At 36.9% G+C, this 22,054-nt stretch overlaps 1 protein-coding gene across 5 annotated transcripts in view; it reads right to left on the minus strand.

Moving 5' to 3' along the window:
* RALGPS2 (Ral GEF with PH domain and SH3 binding motif 2) overlaps positions 1-22,054 on the minus strand; it is an 87,439-nt gene that overhangs the window by 11,464 nt on the left and 53,921 nt on the right. For 4 of the 5 annotated variants that reach the window (XM_030455085.1, XM_030455087.1, XM_030455088.1 and 1 more), the window contains exons 9-15: positions 13,091-13,228; positions 12,183-12,273; positions 8,785-8,852; positions 7,984-8,119; positions 7,591-7,742; positions 4,508-4,562; positions 1,290-1,367 (exon numbers count right to left, since the gene is read on the minus strand). In XM_030455085.1, the coding sequence (XP_030310945.1) occupies positions 1,290-1,367; positions 4,508-4,562; positions 7,591-7,742; positions 7,984-8,119; positions 8,785-8,852; positions 12,183-12,273; positions 13,091-13,228 (718 nt within the window). The remainder of the gene's footprint in view (positions 1-1,289; positions 1,368-4,507; positions 4,563-7,590; positions 7,743-7,983; positions 8,120-8,784; positions 8,853-12,182; positions 12,274-13,090; positions 13,229-22,054) is intronic. The other variant, XM_030455086.1, reaches the window with a different exon arrangement.

Below are 22,054 nucleotides of genomic sequence, written 5' to 3' on the forward strand. Positions count from 1 at the left end.
GGGAGGTAATCCTTAATTTAAAAATTTAAACCAAGAGACACAACTGAAATACAAGTTTAAAAAGCAAACATTTGAACTACATTCAACCTGTTTGTATGTGTTAAAACCTCTTCTTCAGCCCTTGCAAGAAAGATCAAGTATTTTTTGTTAAAAACACTGGGATCATCAGCACAGCAAAACCAAAGCAGAGCTGAAACATGCAAAATCTGCAAACTATCAAAGCAAGAGAGTGGGGAGGAGGAGTCATGAAGAGCAGAACCCTGAACCACAGCTTTAAGGTGTTTTAATGCATCTGCTGCCCTACTAATCAGCTACCTCATGTATGATCTAAGAGCAATGGGCCAAAAGAAATGGCAGGTACAGCACTGTGAAAAGAAAACTCAGGTTTTATTAAGATTATGAAGCTGACTGGTTTACAAAACATTCTCAATCAGAAAAAAGTTACAAGAGGAATAATTGCAGTAAATGTCAATCGGAGAATGTAACTAAATTGCTGAACCCAGCCACTTTCTAGAAAAGCCAAGAAATTGAGCAGTGCCTGAAACTTGCCTTGAAGCCAGGATTTGCTTTATCCAAACATTCATGAGCATTTGAAGTAAATTGGAAATGAGAATGATGATAGAGGAACAGTTTTGGACATTGATAGATGACAACATGAGTTTAAATCTGTGAGAAAATGCTTGCTTCTTAACATGACAAACGTTTCATAGTTAACAGTCATCTCTTTCCCACCTACTCCCACCATCTCTACAAAGATGGAGGCAGAATTTGTATTTTAATTAATCAGTTTTATTACTATGTCAGCTTGCAAAAAATACTTAATATAATGAATTGGGGCCAATTTTAATGCATTATTCCTCTCAGGCATATTTCTTCTTCCAGGTAAGAGGGGAAAAAAAATGCAACACACAACTGCCAGCAAAGAAAACATCTTGAATACCATCCATGAGCACAAGGAATAGCTATGTTGTCCACGTGAGAACTATAACATTGCTACACAGTGGTGGGCATTAAAAAGCTACATCTGGTAAAACATCTTCAAGCCTGGAATAAAGATCTAATGGTTCAGAATTTGGATTTGCAGACTAGAATGAACAAAACCCCTTATGATGATACAGATTAAGTCATAGAAGAAGAAAGCTTTAAGTCTGAAGAAAAACGTCTCTACCTTTATTTTAACATGTAAGTTAGAAAGAACATTAGAAAACACCCACACACATTATTAAACCAAACCAATCACCAACACTAGAGGGAAAGTTTGACACCTCTGTGTACAGTGGGGATTGTACCTGCTGGCCTTCATGTGGCCCCGATAGCCATTTCGTGACACTCTTGTCCCCGGCCCGAGAGAATGGTACAACCTGTTCCTGTTGGATTCCATTATAAATTGTATGTATTATATATACTTTTATTCACAAAAAGAGCATAACTGCTAAAACAGCACATTATTTTTTGTGTGTGTATCACAAGCCACTTCTTCTACATAAGAAACAAAGGATAACTTTATTTAGAGAAATGCATGCAGGGGTGGATACCATGCTTTTTTATTTCAACATTTTTTTTTGTCAGTATTCATGATACTGAAGTGTTTTACTGGCACTAAAGAATAAAACATTTTGAGATGCAAAGTCTGCATTTAGTTTTTTCAGATTAAATCACTGAAAAGGAAACACATGAAATAAAACCAGTATGTATGATTGGTGTTACTACCAAAAAATTATTCCACTTCTTTGAGTTTGCTTACACATACAACCTGTTGGACTGAAAGGAATCAAAAGTACTATCAAACTATGACTGACATGGCTTTAAAAACTGCTTTATTAAGTATATAGATATTCAGTTTATAACACTGAAATAAGCTAAGCAACACTTCATAACACTCCACTTCATACAAGCTTTAAACTCTGTACATAAGAATCACATTTTAGAGTTCTTAAGGTGATCAATACTGTTGTCCCTAGCCAGGACTTGTCTGGTAGACCCCCCTTTTGAATATGGCTTTGCCTCATTAAACGTTGTTTCTCAGATCCTTTGGTCAACTGAATTCCATTTAAGCTGACAGAAGTTCAGGCACTTTGTCCTGTTCTTTCTCTATTTCTCTAGTTGCCTGTATTATGCCAAAAAAGAATGAAAATCATCTTGAATTCTGCAGAAGCAGGAAGTTAAGTAGAAGATTATGTGAATTTTACAGGCAAAATCTCCTGTATACTATAAATCTAAGTGTCTGTCACCTGCTGAGAGGAGCTTTGTACCAGCTGGATGGGGCTGCATTTCTCAGAATGAGAAACCTGAACAAGCAGCATTTCTTATTTCAATCTGAACTCAGAGTAGCACAGAAACAAAGCAGCCCTGAAGAAGGGACACAGTAAAGTCAGCAGCATTAAAGAAGAAGAATACTTTTTGGTTGGTAGGGTTTGGTTTTTAAACTAGCTCAAACTATTGCATTTGCTGCAGAAAATGCTATCAAAAAGATACGAGTGAATTACCATCTACCAATCTATCCTGGAATATGCCAGAATTGGTTTTTCAACATAAATCATATCTTTGAATTTAATAAAAAATTTTGGTTTAAAATACATTCAAGATGTAGACAAATAAAATATTAAGAATAAAATATTAAAATGAAGGAAAGAAAATCATAAGATGTGTGTACATCTATTGCATTTGCACACAAGATACATTTTCTTCTTTAAGATTTGGTGGTGGTTTTTTTTTTCATGGGGTTTTTTTGGTCTTTTCTTTTGCCTTTTTTTTGCCTTTTTTTGTCTTTTTTTTTTTTGGTCCTTTTTTTGGTCCTTTTTTTTGGTCTCTTTTTTTTGTGTCTTTTTTTTAAATAACAAAGAGCCTACCAGTCTTGCACTCAAGCTATTTCAGGATACAACTGTCAGGACGTGGAATTAAAGTCCTTCGAGTCATTTTGAGCAGCCTAAAGGTGCTGAATGCACTTACCTATTACCTATTAAATTCCCAAACATGCTTCATCATCTAATAAACCAAGGAACACACACAGGGCTGCCACATATCTCTAGGAATTTCACAGATGATGTTTTGAATGTAAGGAACCCTACACCTATCCCTGGAAGCAGACAAGAGAACGTGCTCTTGAATGTGTGCAACTTGAAACAGAGTTCCCAAACAGCTCTCTCAGGAGAGAGGAAAGTGTTTAAAGCAAGCAGAATCCTGGAGGAGAAGGAATCTTCTGACAATTGTTTGAAATGAAGAAGAGTTTTTAACTGGGGGGAGTCTGGGTCAGCCAGTTCTCATTAGAACAAGGATGAAAAGCCTCTGCTTTGTCTCAGAAGTCCACACGATTCTAAAAATTGTAAACATTCTCTAAAAGCATGAGCTTAAGCCTGAACCTTAAAAGCACTCACTTTACCACTTGGTCTAAGGTATTCCCATGTAGCTTTTTGGCTTTGAGAACTAATCTGAACTTCATTAATTCTGTCATGCAACAGGGAAGGAAAAGCAAAAAGAAAACCTTTTGAATGTTGCAGCTGCATCACAGAGCACATGCAAATTATAGATGTTTTTTCTGACCCACTTTTCTTTCTGTGCTCACATGCAATGTTCTTATTTCTTATTTAATGGAATCATAAGGGCCTTTCCTCATCTATATGATCATGAGCATGAGATTTTAGCATGTGGTTATAGCATGAGATAGCAAAGAATTCACCTTTGGCACAGATGTTTTCAAAGTTTTCTTCCAAAAAATAACACAGAACTTTAATTGCTTCAATGAACTGCAGCAGAATATAAAGGTTTGTTGTAACAGTTCCCAGCTATAAAGTTCTTTGACAAAAATTTCTCCCAAACACATCTTCATAGCATGTTAGAAAAAGTCATCCATAGCAACTGTTGAGCTGAATTACCTGAAACTGAGTTATGGAAGCAAACTACACACTGTATGGTGCATCTTATTGAGCTGTGGGAAGATGAAATTTCCACCTTTTACTATATAAACTACAGCTATTAATCATTCTCCACAATCTCAAATACAACACAAGAAAGAGTTGAAGTGGTTAATGTCACCTGAGCATCTGCAACTCTTTCAGTAAGGAGCAAGATGTAATTCTGAACCACAAAATCAGACATTAACAAGGGGCATTGCTGTGCTTTTCTGTGTAATATGGGCAAATAACAACCAAGTGAAGAGCAGATGGGAGAGACAAAACAGATGACAGTGTCCATGACAAGAGCAATGGAAGAAAGAATGGGTGAAAAGTACCAGGGAAAGGGAAAATGAAAACCAGACAGGTCACATGAATAGCATACAAAGGATATGCAAACATATAAACCAGAAAAATAATCTGGGGTTTAATGGTATTGTGTTTGAGCTCTTTAGTGTGCAAAGACTGAATGTCCAATTAAGACAATAGCCCTATTAATTACTACTGAGCAGAAGCTCATTCTCTTCTGCTTTAACAGAGATCCAGAGAACTTATTAGTTATGCTTAGTGATCACCAAGTCATTAAGGTGCAGTGTTTGAGTGTCACTTTTTCTTACCTTTCAAATGCTGGCCAGGAAGTCTCTTCACTGAGTTCAGAACCATCACTGCTACCTTGAAAATTGTAAGAATGAATGACAGTTTATTTCATCATCTTCAATCCATCTATTTCAACTATGTCTGTTTCTCCTCAGAACAGTAAAGATTAAATATAGAAAAAATATTTCAGTTAAACACTACAATGAAAATACTTTGTGATTTGCATCAGGAATTTCACATTAACAGGTACAGATTTGAAGGGACTGGGTTTAGAGGAGTGCTAGTAAATGGGAAAGACACTTCCAGATTTTAAAGAACATCCTAAAAGTGTTTTTTTCTGATCAGCACAACCAGCTTTTAAAAAGATAGGTTATTTACATAATTCCTTATGAAATCATATATGGTCATGACAAAGAGGTGCAACTTCACAACAGTACAAACTCCAACTGAATCTCCAACACACTAGAAGTGAATTTGCTGATTTGAGAGGCCATAAACTTTTTACAGCTATCTCCCACTTGTTATATGAGACCACAACAGTCTGTCTGTCCCTCTGTGCTTCATAAGAAATCCAATATTACTGCAAATACTTAATTTTAAACATTAAAAGTAGAGGATAACAAAAAATCCACATATCTGATGCATCAACTGATGGCAGGTCCACAAATAACCTAGTCAGAAGTACTGCTCACAGTTTACATGTGACCTGCTCCATGGAAAAGTAAAGAGAATGTAAGGACTGAACTTCACATTCTAAATTCTACACACTTTCCTACAGGAATACTGCCATACAGATCATGAAGGCAAAGCTGGAATAATCAGTTGTAGTAACCCATGCAGCTGGAATCTGCTGTGATGTCAGAAGTCTTTGCAAAATCCAAAACAAAGCTTACAGTTTCCTAGAACAATTGTCACTTAATATTTTCCACAATTTCTACATCCACATCACAATGAAAAGCTCAATGATTTCTTTCAGCTGAACAGAAACACAGCTGCACCCACTGTAAGGCAATGTGCAAAAACCTCTTCAATCAAACAAGTAATGTGGTTTGGGAATGAAGAGAGAGTCAGATGGAGCAGAATTCAGATAGAACTGTAGCAGGTATTTTGGGTAAGCTCTCCCAGCTGTCTTTTAGGAAGACTGTTTATAGTAGATATAATAAGATCTTAAAGTTCTGTAATCCTTTTAGCAGGTAGAATGGCAGATAGGAAGTATTGAAAGTGTGTTTTCTCAGCAAGATGACTTCTCAAGAAAGGGAATCCAGCATTCTGGACTGCTGTGAAGACAAGAGTGAATTTCTTGAGCCATCTAAACACCAAAGAGCACAAATGTGAGAACGGGATGAATAGGAAATTAATAACTGGTGCTGCTATCCAGTGCACTTGCATCAAACTAAGGCATAAACTACATTATTCTAAGCAAATGTTACAGTCAAGAATGGCAGCTCCTGGAATGTTTCTAAGAAGGCCTGATCCAGATCTGTCCAAATAAAGCATCTCTGCTATTTTTTCAGTTACCTTACTTATGAATTTTGTAATAATTGTGGTTGAAAGGGGTCTTGGGAGGTCATCTGGTCCAACATCCTGCTTGAAACAAACCAAACTCACCAATCAGATTTCTGAGGGGCTCATTTAATCACTTTCTTGAAGGACACACCATGTGCAATCCCTCTGAGCACCCTGTTACTGTGTTTCATAACCAGCACGTGAAAACAAATTTCGTTTGCTCATTACCAAAATTTTCCTTGCTACTTGGAGCAGTCTGCTCTGCAAAATGATGCAGTAATTTCTGTTTGCTCTACTCATCCAGCCAACACTGAAGCTATCAGGGACAATTACAGCCTTATTTTCTTATTACTGCATAAATTTAGCTTTTATATTAACAAGAAGTGCAACTTCAATACAAATAGAGCTCTGCTTGATTGAAGTCCACGTGACAGAAACCCACATAATTAGCACCCACTAACAACAGTGTATTATGAAGTATATTTTTATGTTTCAGTGGGCCAATACATTAAAATTTTATCTGAAATGACATTTTGATGGCAATTATACTTGCTGTGCTAATAAAGTTATTCTTCTAAGAAAGCTATCTATCAAACACTGTACTAAGTACTGTACATTGCTGAAATTCTGAGGATATTGAATGCCTAACACAGGCTTCCTTTATATAAAGTTAGTCCCCAAAGTTAAACAGGTGTTAATATAAACAAACCAACCCCAAAGAGTTTTAAGAAGTATTCAAAGCAAAAATTCTTTCCCCTTCTCAAATCTGCAACCAACACTCTCTTGGCTCCAGTTACACAGTGTTTCCAGAGCTGGTGACTGAACTTGAAATTCTAATGTGAAAACAGAAAAAAATTGGTCTGGAGACCTGAACATCAATTGCTGTAGTACTATAAAGCTCAGCTAACACCATAGAGATGGACTCCATACCCCCAAAATTATGTTCTGTCTTCTTGAGCCATACTAAAAAATCTTGTGTGTATTTTGACTAGCTCATTACCATCTAATAATTGTACAATGGTGTTTAAATACCTCAACTTTGGCTTGCTAGTTAACTTAATAAGAATTGTGCAAAACCACTGGCAAATGACTCAAGTAATATGATGCCAGAGAATCAGCACAAACATCTAATACCATCTCTCATAATAAGTTTCATCAGGAAAAGCTAAGTAAGAGAAATAATCAAATGCAGAAGGATGGGGCAGAAGCTGGGGTTTTGTATGGCTGCATTAATCACAAAAAAACCCAGACCATGTGCACAGGACCAAGTAACACTAATAAGAATTAGAGAAGAAATTAGTTACTAAAACTCCTATACATCACTGTCTTCCCCCTCCAACTCCCACCAAGAAAGGACTAACAGCTGTTGTATTATTAAAGGGGATATAAAAAACCAAAACAAACTGCTTTCATATAATTTGTCAGCATGTAGTATTTGTTGTATAAATTATGCTGCCCTTCTCCACCTACATTTCTGAAGTTTGTTCTAAAATAGAATTTTTATTTTAGAAGAGTTCAGGTACTTGTACAATTGCCAACTAATTGATCTAAATTCTTTAAAGACTGTATAATGCAGAGGTATATTTACAGCTCCTACCTATTGAAATTCCACTAGAAAGGGTGGAGCTTTCTGCCTGCCCTCGAGATGGGACATGAGGCTCCATGACACTGTCATCCAGTAGGTGCCTTGGTCCTGCATTGGGGAATGTTGCACTTTTGAATTCAGCTGTGTTCATTTTGTGTATGAAACTAGAAATGAACAAGGATAAAAACTGTTAAAGTGTTATCTTGGACATATTCCAAAAGCTGTTGCTTTAACATCCTGAAGGACTGCATGCAAGCTGTGAATACACAGCTAAATCATGTATACAAGTCCTACTATTTATAGAAATTGCTAGTATTAAAATTACACTGTGCTCTTGGAGCAAATAAAGTCAGGATGATGATATATCACAAATCTTAGGACTTTCAGGTTAAATAAAATGCTGACTTGTATCCCAGACTGTGACATTTCCGATGCCCATGTGGTATCAGGTTCCTAGGTGAAGGGGGTGTTGGTGGAAGCAAGGCTCCTTCAGCTGCAACACTTTTCCATCCACTTTGTGGAGATGCTCCAACTTCAGAGCCTGGGAAGGAAAAAGACATTACTCCTGAGTAACTTTACTGTAACTTCTCAGAGTTTATTCTCAGAAAACTGTGGAAGAGTTGCACAAAATTTCCTAAATGCCATTTGTAAGAGATAGCCTGTAATAAAACTCACTGACAGACTCCTACTGGTAATTTAAAAACTTTGCCTTCTGGTTTTTTTCAAAGGATTAAAAATAAACACATTATTTTAAACAGACCAAGTAGTTACACACATTTTGTAGGTCATAAAAGTTGCTCTATTAACTACATTGGCAGTAAGCAGGTCCCATTGATGGTATGTTCTGAAACTCCTGCCTTCAAGTTTTGCTATTGATTAAAAATAATGCACATTTTTGGAAGCATATTATACTGAAAAGTTTAGATGAAGGCCATTCTGTCTAGACACAATAGAGAATGAATATTTAATAGCTCTTCACCCCAAATGACACGAACAAGTCAGGGCCACAATACATACAAGAACTTTAAAAACTGACTCAATTCCTTGGAAGTATTCCTATATAGATTACTTTCAGACTTTTTAATATAAAGATACTGTGTTTCTACTTCACACTTCATTAGCTTCAGACAAATATTTTCCATGTTCACAACACAAAAATAATGCACTGGATAAATTCAAGTCGTCTCACATTTCTTAAGCATTTACCTACTAAATCTTCTCTGGAAGCAGCAGAGTGGGGGGTGCTGGTCCCTGGTTCTATCTTTAATGAAAGTCTGCATTAAAGAAGCATTACAAATTACTTTATTAGAAAACAAAAGCATACAAAAGCAAGGTTTTGAAATTCTTTAAAATTTTACTTAAAACTGTTTCTGCAATTGCAAGAAACACTAGACAGTTAATACAAATCATAACAGTTATCTTTAGCACACACTATTTCCAAACACTCTTTTAAAATTTTATTTGGATGGAAAAAACAATACTATTGCAGGGCCTGGAGTTCAAAAAACAACATGCTAGGCCACGATGTAGTAAAAATGAGTTGACTGCTTTGTTTCATACAGACCAGGAAAGGTTTGTAATCCCATGCTGAAGGAGAAACCGACTCAACAGCCAAACCCTGGGTACTGCACAGCCCTGCAACATCTCCTGCAGCAGGAACTCTAGCACAGCCAGCCACAAGCAGCCAAACAGCCACCACTTGCCACCTTCACCCTCTGTGACAGCAAAAACTCCATGCGAGCTGTTAACAAACCATGGCAGAGCCACACTGGGGAATCACAGAATCATAGAATTGGCTGGGTTGGAAGGGACCTCAGAGATCATCAAGTCCAATCCTTGATCCACTACTGCTGCAGTTCCCAGACCATGGCACTCAGTGCCACATCCAGGCTCTTTGGAAATATCTCCAGACACGGAGAATCCACTACTTCCCTGGGCAGCCCATTCCAATGCCTGATCACCCTCTCCAGAAAGAAATTCTTTCTAATCTCCAACCTAAACCTCCCCGGCACAACTTGAGACCCTGCCCTCTTGTCTTGCTGAGAGTTGCCTGGGAAAAGAGACCAACCCCCCCCTGGCTCCAACCTCCTTTCAGGGAGTTGGAGAGAGTGATGAGGTCTCCCCTGAGCCTCCTCTTCTCCAGCCTCAACACTCCCAGCTCCCTCAGCCTCTCCTCATAGGATCTGTGCTCGAGTCCCTTCACCAGCCCAGTTGCCTCCTTTGGACCTGCTCCAGCACCTCAATCTCCTTCCTGAGCTGAGGGGCCCAGAACTGGACACAGGACTCAAGCTGTGGCCTCACCAGAGCTGAGCACAGGGGCAGAATCACTTCCCTGGACCTGCTGGCCACGCTGTTCCTGATCCAGGCCAGGATGCCATTGGCCTTCTTGGCCACCTGGGCACACTGCTGGCTCATGTTCAGCTTCCTGGCAATCCAGACTCCCAGCTCCCTTTCTGCCTGGCTGCAAGGAGCAGAGGAGAAGGAGCAGGGGAAGAGACCACTGCTCAGAGTTGGCACCACCCTCCAGGGAAAACAGTCACATAAAAGCCAGGAGCTCCATGGCCCTGGGACTGCCAGCACATCCATAAATCACAGTGGTGATCTGCTCTACCATAAGAGATGGAAAGAACAAAGATTATTCAGCTGCCCTCCAACCTTGGCTAAAATATTTATACTTATTACATGGCATATTTTAATTTTTTTTGTAAAATGCACAAGTGTGCCAGGCCAAGTCTTTTGTCTTCACTAGTCTGAAAGCCTAGATTCTATTTCTTTGTTTTGAAAAAATACATTATCAACTTGATCACATCCATAATTTAAACTTTTTCTGTAACAGGCATTCTGTAAAGCCATTTCCAACAGTATAACAAGGAGGGAAGATTCCAAGAGCAGAGAACTTCAGGAAGATAAAATGTATCTTGCCCACACTGTTTGTACAACTGGAATTGTACCACTTTGAAATCAGCAGAAAGCATCTACTTAATTTTGTGAAAAAAAGGTTGTGCATTGACAGCTCCTACCACTCCCAACCCCAGACAGTTTAGCAATGATTAATTACAGTTTCAAAAATTAATTTCTGAAAATCAACTAAAATTCTTTAAGAAGCTAAAACATGCATTCAGACCACAATGGCTATTCTCTAACTTTAGCCTTTTTGCAGATGCTTTAGGGGAACAAAAAGTATAATAAATCTCTTAAAGCAACAATACTTCAAAATACACTCCTCCCCCATAAAATGCTCACCTGGGAAATGTAGAAAACTAATAGTGTATAACTTTCTGAACAGCAGCCATGGTTTGCATCATGTGCAACTGTCCCCATTCATTTCCCTGCTATCAAAACATGGGTTGTACAGGATGAAGAGACTGTAGGTCCTTCAGCAATAAAAATCCCACTAGTAGTGAGTCTTACCCAGCAATGGTGGGGGAAGGTAGGCTGTGGAATTCATTAAAACAATATGCCACTAAGATGCAGACACTGCAGTTAAGAAACTTGTGTAGACTTTTTTTCCCCCCTTTCAAATTTTTGACCACAGAGCTTGACTGTCAGAAATATGCAAACAATATTTTCAAAATCAGGCCACAGAACATTTCAGCAAAGGGAAGGCTGGATACTTGAAAATGCATGTGGAGAGAACCATTTACAAATCTCCAAGATTGTAACACGTGAAGGAAAGTCAGTAATAGTGTGAGCCCTGGTTAACTGTTCCTTGACATAAACCAAAGGGTCTTCATTTGCTGCTTTTTAGTATTTCCAAGTTAGGGATAATAAATGGTAAAGCATACTTGGTCCTTTAGAGTGCACACCCCTCCCCACCTTTAGAATGTAGCTGCACAAGCAACTGATTCAACACAACCTGAGGTGACAAACTTCCAGGGTGGGCAGAAAAAAGACTTTAACACGCAAGAGATTTACTTTACGATATTTCCTGTCCTCTGAGCTTGTTCTTGTCTCTTGCCAGAGTTTTCCATTTCCCAGCTTTGCTGGATGCCAAATCACTTAATACAGCAATAATCTTTTAACTAAGGAAGCAGAAAACTTTCATTTTGGGTGGTATATACTTGAGGGATGAATGGGTTCAGACACAGATGCCTCCTCAAAAATCAAGCGTTAACTCACACCATATAATCCAATCAAAGAAAAAAACCACAAAATCTAAATGAAATACAGTTTAAACTGAAAGCCTTAAGTCACCCTTACTAACTCAGGACTGAGTGCAGAGATGACTTTGTTCTCATGAAAAAGTTACATAAATGATCTCCAATTATGAGATCCACCTTGTAGATTAAGCAGTGTTACATGTGAGGCAAAAGTAGGGAGTCTTTATTAGCCAACACTCAGAGATCTGCAGATCAAATCAACAGATCAACCAGACATGAAAGCCAGGGCTTGATGCAGTCAAGTGTACAAAACAAGGCAAATATGCCATCCAGCATGCTGGAAATTGTCTTGAGCACAGGACCCTACTGTAACCTCACTTTTTGTAACTGGTGCATTTGAGATGCATAATTCCTTGATACAAGTGCCACCTGTAAGGTGACAGGCTTTGTGTTATAAAAGTTATTTTGTAATGAGTACAGTCAGCTGCAGTACTTCATACTTACTTGTAATTGTCATCTTCTACAAACTTCTGTAGTTCTTCTATGTACTGAACTGAGTTTAGGTATTTTTGGACGTGAGGCAACAGAGGAATATCTGGAGAACACAGGACAGTCATTATCACTGTACCATTCATATGGAACCAAAGTTATTTTCCAGAAACTACTGAAATAGAGTAAGATCTTTTGCCTTTTGATGTGAGTTTAAGGTATAAACTGCAGTCCCTACTGCTGCTGAAATTGAGATGACATTAAGCCAGGTATCTATTCCCCCTGGAGTTGCTCAGCTTTTCAGAGAACATATCAGGGAAAAGTGAGAGAGCGTCCCCAATAAAACAAGTTGCAAACCCAATTTCCCCTTACATTGGGCTTTCAGTGAAGCCTCAATTCTGTGCTAATTCACATTCCACCATCATAAATGCAACCTTCTGACTTTACAAGAACTCGAGGCAGACTGGGGGGGATACCATCTTTGAAGAAAAAAATTGTATTATCTGACCTATAAACAGAACCGTGAATGTCCAAAAGACAAGCTGAGTATATTTTCTTATCCTCAGTAAAAGTAATACTCCAAAAGCAATCCTGTTTTTAGAACTCAAAGTATGATGAGATTACAAAATACAAGGATACAGGTTTAAAAAAAAAAAACCTATTCTGCATTTTTCATCACAAAATATGAACTGTAAAATGTGTATTACATAAAACCAGGGCAATCTTTTTCTGTCTCCTCACACTGATGCTCTGTGTCAGCCACTAACAACAGAATAAACTGGGACTTGTGGGCTGAGAGGGTGAGGGAGACCACTGATGGCATTTAGATGGTTGGATCTTTCTTATATTACATTTCAGAAGAAAAATAGTAACACTTTTAGGGTTGTTCTCCTTACTATTGCAGTATTTACATGCTAGCTTACCATATTCACATGACTGCTGTAAATCTGAGATTATTCGAAGAATGTTGTTCATTGAATTTGTTCTTTGCTCACTTTCCAGAATGCTCCCTGTGGATGGGTATGCAGAGTCAATATATGTCAGATCTGACAGATAAATACCTGAAGAAGATCAGAATGAAAAGTTTATTTAGTGTTGCACATTCAAGAGAAAATCTTCACAAGCAATATTTGAATAATTTTTGCTTTCCCTGACTAACAGACATTCAGCACTGCCTCAAAATATTTTTTTTTAATTTGCCTGACAAACCACCCAAAATCTTCAAGTCTTTAGATCTCAGAGTAAACCAATACCAACACTTGGACTTACAATAAAGTAAACCACTGTGGCACCCTTGCCTAGGATTAACTTTGCACTCTCTTTAATCACTTAATCCTTAGTTATGTCAGTCTTATCTATATTTGATGCTGAGGATATAAGCACAGTGAGACTTCTGTGCACGAGCTTTAATTCTCTGCATGAAAATTACAATGAGAGGTTGAGAGGATCCTTTCCTTCTGCATCACACCAGGCATCTACCAGGTGACTTTGTCTTTTAACAGCATCCTTATTTCTAGAAGTTATTACATGCACAACTACTCATGAACCTAATCCTCTGCCATATCACCAGTTAATGATTCCCTGGACAAGTACAAAGCATACACAAAATGCTAAAATACGTTATCAAAATTAATTATTTTAGGAAGTCTACTACTTCATTCTTCCAACTCAGCAATTAAAAAAAAATTACAGAAGGAAAGAATATTATCTGTAACTCTTCAAGCTGAATAGAATCTCAAACTTGGCTTATAGCAACACTGGAAAAGGTAATGAGGAAAAAACTGCATGCAGCTTGAAATGCTGTGCAAGTCCTGCAGTTCATATTAAATGCAACTCCAAAGAGCCAAAAAGCCTTACAGACAAATCTCTTCAAGTCTCCTTTCTTCCTCACTGCAGCTATAACCTTACTACCTTTCAATCCATGCAGAGAGAAAACCCCTCCTTTCATACTAATGCTGTGGATAAACCACATTTTAATACTAAATCCAACTCAAATTCATACTAATGCTGTTGATGAACCACATTTTAATACTAAATTCAACTCAATTTCTTAAATCTCACTCAAAGACTAATAATTTTGTCTCAGCTGAAGGAAACATATCCCAACCAGCTCTACCATTAAAGGAACTGCTCTTATCTCCCCCTGCCCCCCATCTTCCATAAGCTACCCAAATTTAAAAAACAAATTTAAATGTAAATATTATTTTTAAGAAACTTATTTCAGTAACAGGGAATTTATATTTTGCTTCACTCTCATCCCTGTATAACCAGAATCACAGCAAGAAGTTTGGCTTTACAGGTGGACAACTACAAACACAACCACACAAGAACAGCAGTTGTGCCTGTGTAGCACCTAACCAGTAGAGTCCTCAAATCTGAGCTGGGAAACTCTGGGCATCACTCCAAAACCAACACATACACACGTGTGTGCACACACACAGAGAAACAAATTAAAATACTTGTGGTTGAAAGGTGACATATAAAAAAGTGAATAAAAAGGTAATACACATGACCTGATACACTAATAAATTTCCTCAATTTTCTACTCTGTTAACATCAGTTCATTAAAAGATAGAAAAGATAATCAGCAACATCAGATAGCACAACATAAATGTTACTGTGTAGACTGCATAAGCTATCCTGAACCTAATTCTGTTAAGTAATGTCCAAATAGACCTTGAAAATCCCAAACCTACTCTGTCTTCCACAGAAAGTAAATCATGCTTACAAATTGTAATTAAGAACAGATTCTGAACAGGCACCTGCAATATTCTGTGTATTTTGTAAACAAATGTATTTGTAGAGTTATCTTGCTGAATGACTTGCTCTGTTAAGCACTGACTTTCTTCTTTCAGCAAAATCAAGAACCCTTCTGTAGAGATCTGTTCTCTACACTATTTGATAAATCTCTATAAAGGCTAAATTATTTTTGAAAGCACACTGAGTTAATGCTCTTTCAAATGTAATTGATACACATCCTTTGTGAAGAAACCAAGGAAATCAATGAAAGCAAACAGGATGCACTTAAGTGCTGGCACACTACTGACAGAAATTAAACATTCTAGTATTCTGCATCCTTCACAGAACAATCTCTGTGACCTTTGCTACTTCTAACACCAGTCAAATCTTATCAAATATTCTGATACCTACCCAAAAAAATCACACACACACATTTTAACATTTTCCACATGTATTGGAGACCTCATGCACTTAACAACTGGAACTGTTTCTTATTAAGGGAATGTAAAGAATTGAATGTGACATTCTGCTGAACATTCTTCTAGACTATAAATGGTTCATTTTTCCTGTTGTATCCAGCCAGGCTGCCCCTTTTATTTCCAGCAACACAAATAGAGTTTTATCAGCCTGAAAGAATCTTTCTTCTAAATGAAGCCCACTACTGTAATAACTTGAAAGGCATCTTTAGGCAGCATAGTAAAAATGTTTGATTTGTAATTGCCCGCTGAACTCTTGCACAGTCTGTTGCCATATGGTACCTCCCTTCTACTGGCAAACAATCTTTCCTTGTTCATAACTTCTCAGCCTCCCTACCCCCTCCTTTTCTGGAGGGTACGGAGAGGAAATCCGAAGGCGGAGTTTCTCCTGCTCTCTGTGTTTGCAGTGACATCATAGGTGGGCTGAATGTCTCAGCCCAGTGTGTGTTTGTTTAAAAAAAAACCGTCTAGAAGTATGGAATCTGGGTCAGCTGTAGCTGGTTAGTGTACTTCTGCATATAAGAATAAAACACTGCAGTCCCCAAAAGCATTAATTTCTGTCTTCTGGAATAAAACAGACTGGAACTTTCCATACACACTGCCCCCCTTGACCCCCCCCTCAATGATCAGTTATCGTATGAAGATCCTCAACTCTTCCACACAGCTTGGATCTAACAGAGAAAAGGCAAAAGCAGCTTTTGACTCCAACTGAAGATTAACATCAACAGCACCGGGTAGGAAAGCAAGAAAAAGCCATCTGGCCTCTGGATTTTCATCTACCACAGAAGAAAAACAGCCCGAAGATTTTTTTTCTGGGTAAGTTTTAAAGTTGTTCTGACTTGTAAGACTGATTTTGAACTCTATGTGACTTCTGTCTACATCTACCATCCATATACAATTGTCAATAGACAAATCTCTCTTGACAGAGAAAGTTTTGACAACAAAAATATAAACCTCACTTCTGGGGCATTTGGTAACCTTTGGAAACTTGGGAAGAATTAAAAAGGACTGCACTACAGCAGAGCTTAACTCGTTCCAGTTGTAAGGATGAACAAGTTTTAGTTGTTTAGCTGTAAATCCTTCATAAATTGTTAGATACAGTTACAGAAAATTAATGCAACCTGAGTGTTTGCTAAGCATGTAATTGGAGTGTTCTGAACATATTACTGTGAAGTTCTGATGCTAGCACCAAGTGAAATCCAAAAATCCTATTGATTTCAGGGCAGCTGGATTTCACCCAACACCAGAGCATAAACCTGATTAAAAAACCAAGATAAACTGGAACTAGAAAATGGACATTTCAATAAAACCACTGTGAAAAATCCCAAGTAAATCAATGCACATCTGTAGGCAGCACTGCATATTGTTTCAATGTAAGTTTAATTTATGGTACCTTTAAGCAGGAGAAGTAGCCTGAGTACAACCAGCCAAGCAACCCGAATCATACATTCATTCAGAATTTAATTTTATAGCACAAATAATTGTGCAGTTGAAAATCCAAAGATGTTGCTGCAACACCTTTAACTATTTGGGGAAGTTCATTATACCTAAATGGAGCAGCAGTTTGTTTCTAAATAAAGCTCTATTTCATAAACATGGAATACAAAACTATTAAGCAGAAAATGGAGTTTTTTTCGGTCTCTTCTTTGGGGGTTGGGAGGGAAGGGAATGGATGCAGTTTCAAGTCAAGGATTAATGAAGTAAAGCTGTTTACAAATGGAAGATAAAAATACAGATAAAAACAAAAAAAGAACTGCTAATAGCTAATTTTCTACTTTTTGTCTCTCCTTTTGTCTCTCAAGATGGAAATTAAAATACTGCAAATAATACAGAACAATAGAAAAGAATTTGGGTAGCGTATTTGTATTAAAATATGCTCAGAAATCTGACACATTAAGAGAGAACAGAGGGTGATGCTAAAAAAAAGAGTATTATAGAAAGCTAAACTCAAGTTTAGTAGCTACAGGAGGGAAAGAAGTCTGAAAGAGTCTCAACAAACAAGAAAGATGGATCCTTTCCAAGTTCTTGAGCACTTTTTCCTACTATCTTTTTGTGCTTCTTTACATTTTAAATAGAAGAACCTAAACAAAACCAACAAAACCCATTTGAAGCACACATTGTGTGCTTAGGACACCAATCTCCATTCAATTATGATTAGCTAAGGTTTTGATTTATGCTGCTACAACAAGTCCTAAATCTTTTACAAATGAAAACTGCTCAGTCAATAATTTTAAAGCAATAAAACAGCTACATGTGAAGTTTTAACTCTCTCTTTTGCTGTCTTCCAGCTTTTAATTTCAGATTTCAAAATGCTTCTTTTAAAACATGCAATACCAGTATTATGCAAAATATTTCACTTAACTTTTTACAAGAATTCCCTTCAAAGAGTGAAAATTCTGAATCTTTACAATTTTGCCAGCATATACTCAGCTTTACAAGGCTTTCATTATTGTTTTAATGTGCTCAGTTTGTTATTCATAACATGCCCTATTAGTCTGGTCTTTAAAATTTATAGACCAGTGAAAGACATGAAACTTCCAATAGCAAATATTGCTAGATGTTTCTTGTCTTCTTACCTTCTTTTACAGGGAATTCTGGAGCTCCTAAATAACACATTCCCAAATGCAAAATGCTGCACTCCGTTGTACCTGCCTGTTCATGTGGTGCAAACACACACAATGGCTGAAAAACAGCCATAAAGGAACCTTCACCAAAAATATTCCACAAAAAACCCTGGAAATTTATGAAAGTGGTAATTCTGAAAATAATTATTTATAGAATATCTAATATAACAAAATCTAGAAATCTCTTCTAGTCTAGAATTTTAGATTTTTAAATTACCTTTTCTAAAAGGAATCAAATTCCAGTAATCTCAGAGAAGCAGAACTCTGACTCAATATATCACATATATGACTAACAAAGACCAAGAACATAATATTCCTGGATACCACTCAATACAATTGAAAGTAACCCTGTTCTTTCAGCAAAGGCAGAGTACTGGAAAAGCACTTGTTTATATAGGCAAAAGTAACTGATAGAAGTACATAGATACATCAAAAATCCATGTGAACATTGCTTTTTTAATAAGAGTCTTTTCCTCACAGCAGTATTACTTCTGATGTTATGAACCCAGTTTTAAGCCAACATCCCCCCTTACGCACAGTCCCTCCAAAAAATAACCACTTATTCTGATAGGAGACTATAGATTTTTTTACTAATATCAGCTGCTCAAAGCTTAACAGAAAACAGAGTAAGTGTAACATCAATAACAGAGATTTCAAATTAGCTGACATGATGTTAAGAGACACTTTATTCTCAGTATTATCATTTAGTTAAAAAAAAAATCTGTTTATCTTCCTGGTTTACATGTTTATAAATACAGGTTTATAAGAGCAGGCACCACTTTTATTTATCATTTAACCATATTCTTTTAACGATAGCTTGAATAAAGATATATATTGGTACTGAACTTTCCATAAAAAGGGAATTCCTGTATTCACATTTACCTGCAACACTTCCCTTGCATTCAGTTTTAACAACCTATTTTGCCCAAGGAGAAGCAGCCTTCATCAGCTCTGATGAAAGAATTTGTGCTGAGTTTCCAGATTCTACATCCTGCTATCCCAGTCAGAGCAATACAACCCAGAACAATAGGCAGCTGTATAGAAAGTTAAAAAAAAAAACCCATGCAAACCAGCTTCCTCATCCCTGCAACACTAATACTTTAAGAGAGATAATAGTTTTAGGGGTAACAACTGTATTATAGTAGTTTCTCATTCAAATACCAGTAATAATATTCATTTTGCTCTTTTAAGCTGGAATTTTGTTCCTTTAGATGCTCTGAAAATAACACAAAGATTCTGGGAGGAAGGTTGGGGTTGGTTTTTTTTGTTGTTGTTTGGCTTTTTTGGGGTTGGAATTTTTTGTTTGTGGGGTGTTGTTTTTTTGTTTTTGGGTTTTTTTTTAGTTTTTAGGTTTTAGGTTTTTGTTGTTGTTTGTTCAGTTTTTTTGCCCACATAAAGAATCAGGCTGGAGAAGGAAAGAACCCAGAAAAGGAATGGCATTCAATGTAAAATGTATTGGAAGTCCTACCCACAGCACTGAGTATTTCTGACAAGATGATGATGAAATTTGGGTTGTTATGAATAGCTGCACATTTTTTCCTGCAAAAGCAAGAAAATGTCAGCTTGCCAAAAGATAGGGAAAGCCACTCCTACAGAAATCTGAGACCTAAATCTGTGTGACACAGAAACATGACAGAACCGAGTAAAAACTGACAGCCTGTTCCAATTAAAAACCCCACAACAGTTCAGAAAGAGTTAAATAACATTTTAAAGCAATAGTACCTGCAATCAGAATCTCACTTATCTTTTAAGGTCTGTATTTAGGTATTTCAGCTACTCCAGACTTGCAGGAATGTTTAAGACTCTGGCTCAGTCTAAACTGATCCCTGAGTCTCAACCCCTTTCTCGTTAACAGTTAATGACATTACCCAAACAGTGAAACCTGGGAATCTATGACATAATATGTCTGATTAAAAAAACCTTTACAAAAACTATTAAAAAAACCTTATTTCCCAAATCTAATATTTGTCACTTCTAGATCTTACATAATGGGCTATCATTCTGTGATATTTTGGATAAACAGTTTCTATTTTTTTAAGCAGCTTGCCCAGAATATCAGGAAATTTCTGAAACAGTATTTTCCTTTCCATCTAAGCTGATTAAAACTCCAGGCAAATATCTTACTCAGAACCTATTCTTGTCTAACAAGTTAGGCATTAAGCTGCTCAAACATGATGTTTAATTTTTTTCAACATCAAACTTTCCATGGAAGTTTCCCTCCCATTCTCAGAAGGAACTGATCCAAGCTTATCTGGAGGTCTCAGTTTAATACAAGAGATTTAAATTATTTCAAAGTTTTAGGCCACTATCTTATGCAGCTGCTGCAGTTGGTTATGCTATGTTATAGCATTTACTTCATTTCATGGTCTGACTGTGCTTATATGGGCACAAAACTTCTCTTTAATACCTAAGCATAAATGCTCAAAACTGACATCAAGATTAAAAGAAATATAGAAAGCAGACTGCAACAAAATACATGGTCAAAAAGTGGGCTGCATTGGCAAAATGTTTGGTTTTCAAAGACTCATTTTAAGTTTTAATCTATTTCAGGGGGAAAATGTACTGCTGGGGGAAAAAGACCCAGCCATTCATTATTTAAGTAACTGTATAGGGTCTTTAAAAACTACCAAGAACTAAAGTGTTATTCACCATTTTGAACTATAAAGTAGCTATTATATACTGTGAAAATAGTAACATACTGGACTTGTACTAAGCCATAAAGACATTTTCCCTGCATCTGCAAATGCTGGATGTGAAGAATTGAAAATAATCAAAAAATAATTTAGATGTCATGAGGTTTCAAACTTCTAACAATTGTTTCAGCTCATCTTTGTCATGTTCAAAACTGCACACAGATTTGTTTATCAAGTGTTTGCTATGATTCATGTGTAAATTTAACCTACTGTTTCCAGCTCTGAGCACTGTTCAAACAATTAAAAGTCTGAATGTCTGAACTTAAAGGAAAATACACAATTAGCTCTGGAGAAAAGTGATCTTTCCCCTAGTTTTTTGTTTAAAATAAACAGCAGAAGTTACTCTTTCAGCAGAGAAATGTTAACAAAAACCTTATAATGAAGTTCTGTTTTTGGATAAAAACTCCCACATTTATTACTAGACTCTAAAATACTTATTACTAAATACTAGCAATGAAACATATAGAAATATATTTTAAAATATTATCAATAAATTTCTCAATAAACATTCTCAATCTTTTATGTGTACCCTCTATTTACATAAGGTAAGAAATATATTTGCTAAAAAAGTATTCACTAAATCAAGTGTTTTGTTGCCCTCCCAGAAGCAGGGCTTGCAATGCAACTGCCAGGTTTTTTTTTTAGCAGGAGTGGAACATTTATCAAGATTCATGGATATAATTCCTGACTGCATGTACAGCACAGTTGGATATTTGCAACCAGTGCTCTCAGTGACACCAAAAAATTACATACTCTGGGGACTGAGCAGACATGATTTTCAGCAATAGTATTAAATCCTGGAACAGAACAGGGAGAAGCAACTCATATCTTTTTAAAATGAGAATATAAAGTGAGCAGCTCTGGTCTGCTTCTCCTTTAGGGTGACTGGTTCAGGACTGCCCAGAGCACTTCAACTTGATCTTGGCAGGAACAGCATGAAGATTATTCATCTTCTCTGGTTTTACTTTATTTATCTTCTTAACCATACAACGTCCACTGTACAACAACCCCTCATAGCAGTCTGGAAGGGAAAGCCAGATGAGCAGCTGAAAGGGGGGAAACTGATCTTCTTGACAAAGCAAATAAAACATCAAAATGAACAGGGTTTTTCCCTTTGATTTTAGTGCTACCTTTATCATCTAAAGTATTTTAAAATAAAGTAGAAGAAAAACTATCCCCAAAAACATTCTTGGACCTTTATCACTGCATTTAAAATTCTTTCCATGAAGGTGTTAAAAACTGAATGAAACACTTCACTACATTATGCTAGTATTTTAACACTGATGTCAAAAAATAGTGTTAGATATGTCTGTATTTTTCAAGTCTACTGTATCTGTGTTTATATACATTTGAAA

The sequence above is a fragment of the Calypte anna genome, chromosome 8 (assembly GCF_003957555.1).
Source record: "Calypte anna isolate BGI_N300 chromosome 8, bCalAnn1_v1.p, whole genome shotgun sequence".
In the NCBI taxonomy this organism is placed as follows: domain Eukaryota; kingdom Metazoa; phylum Chordata; class Aves; order Apodiformes; family Trochilidae; genus Calypte; species Calypte anna.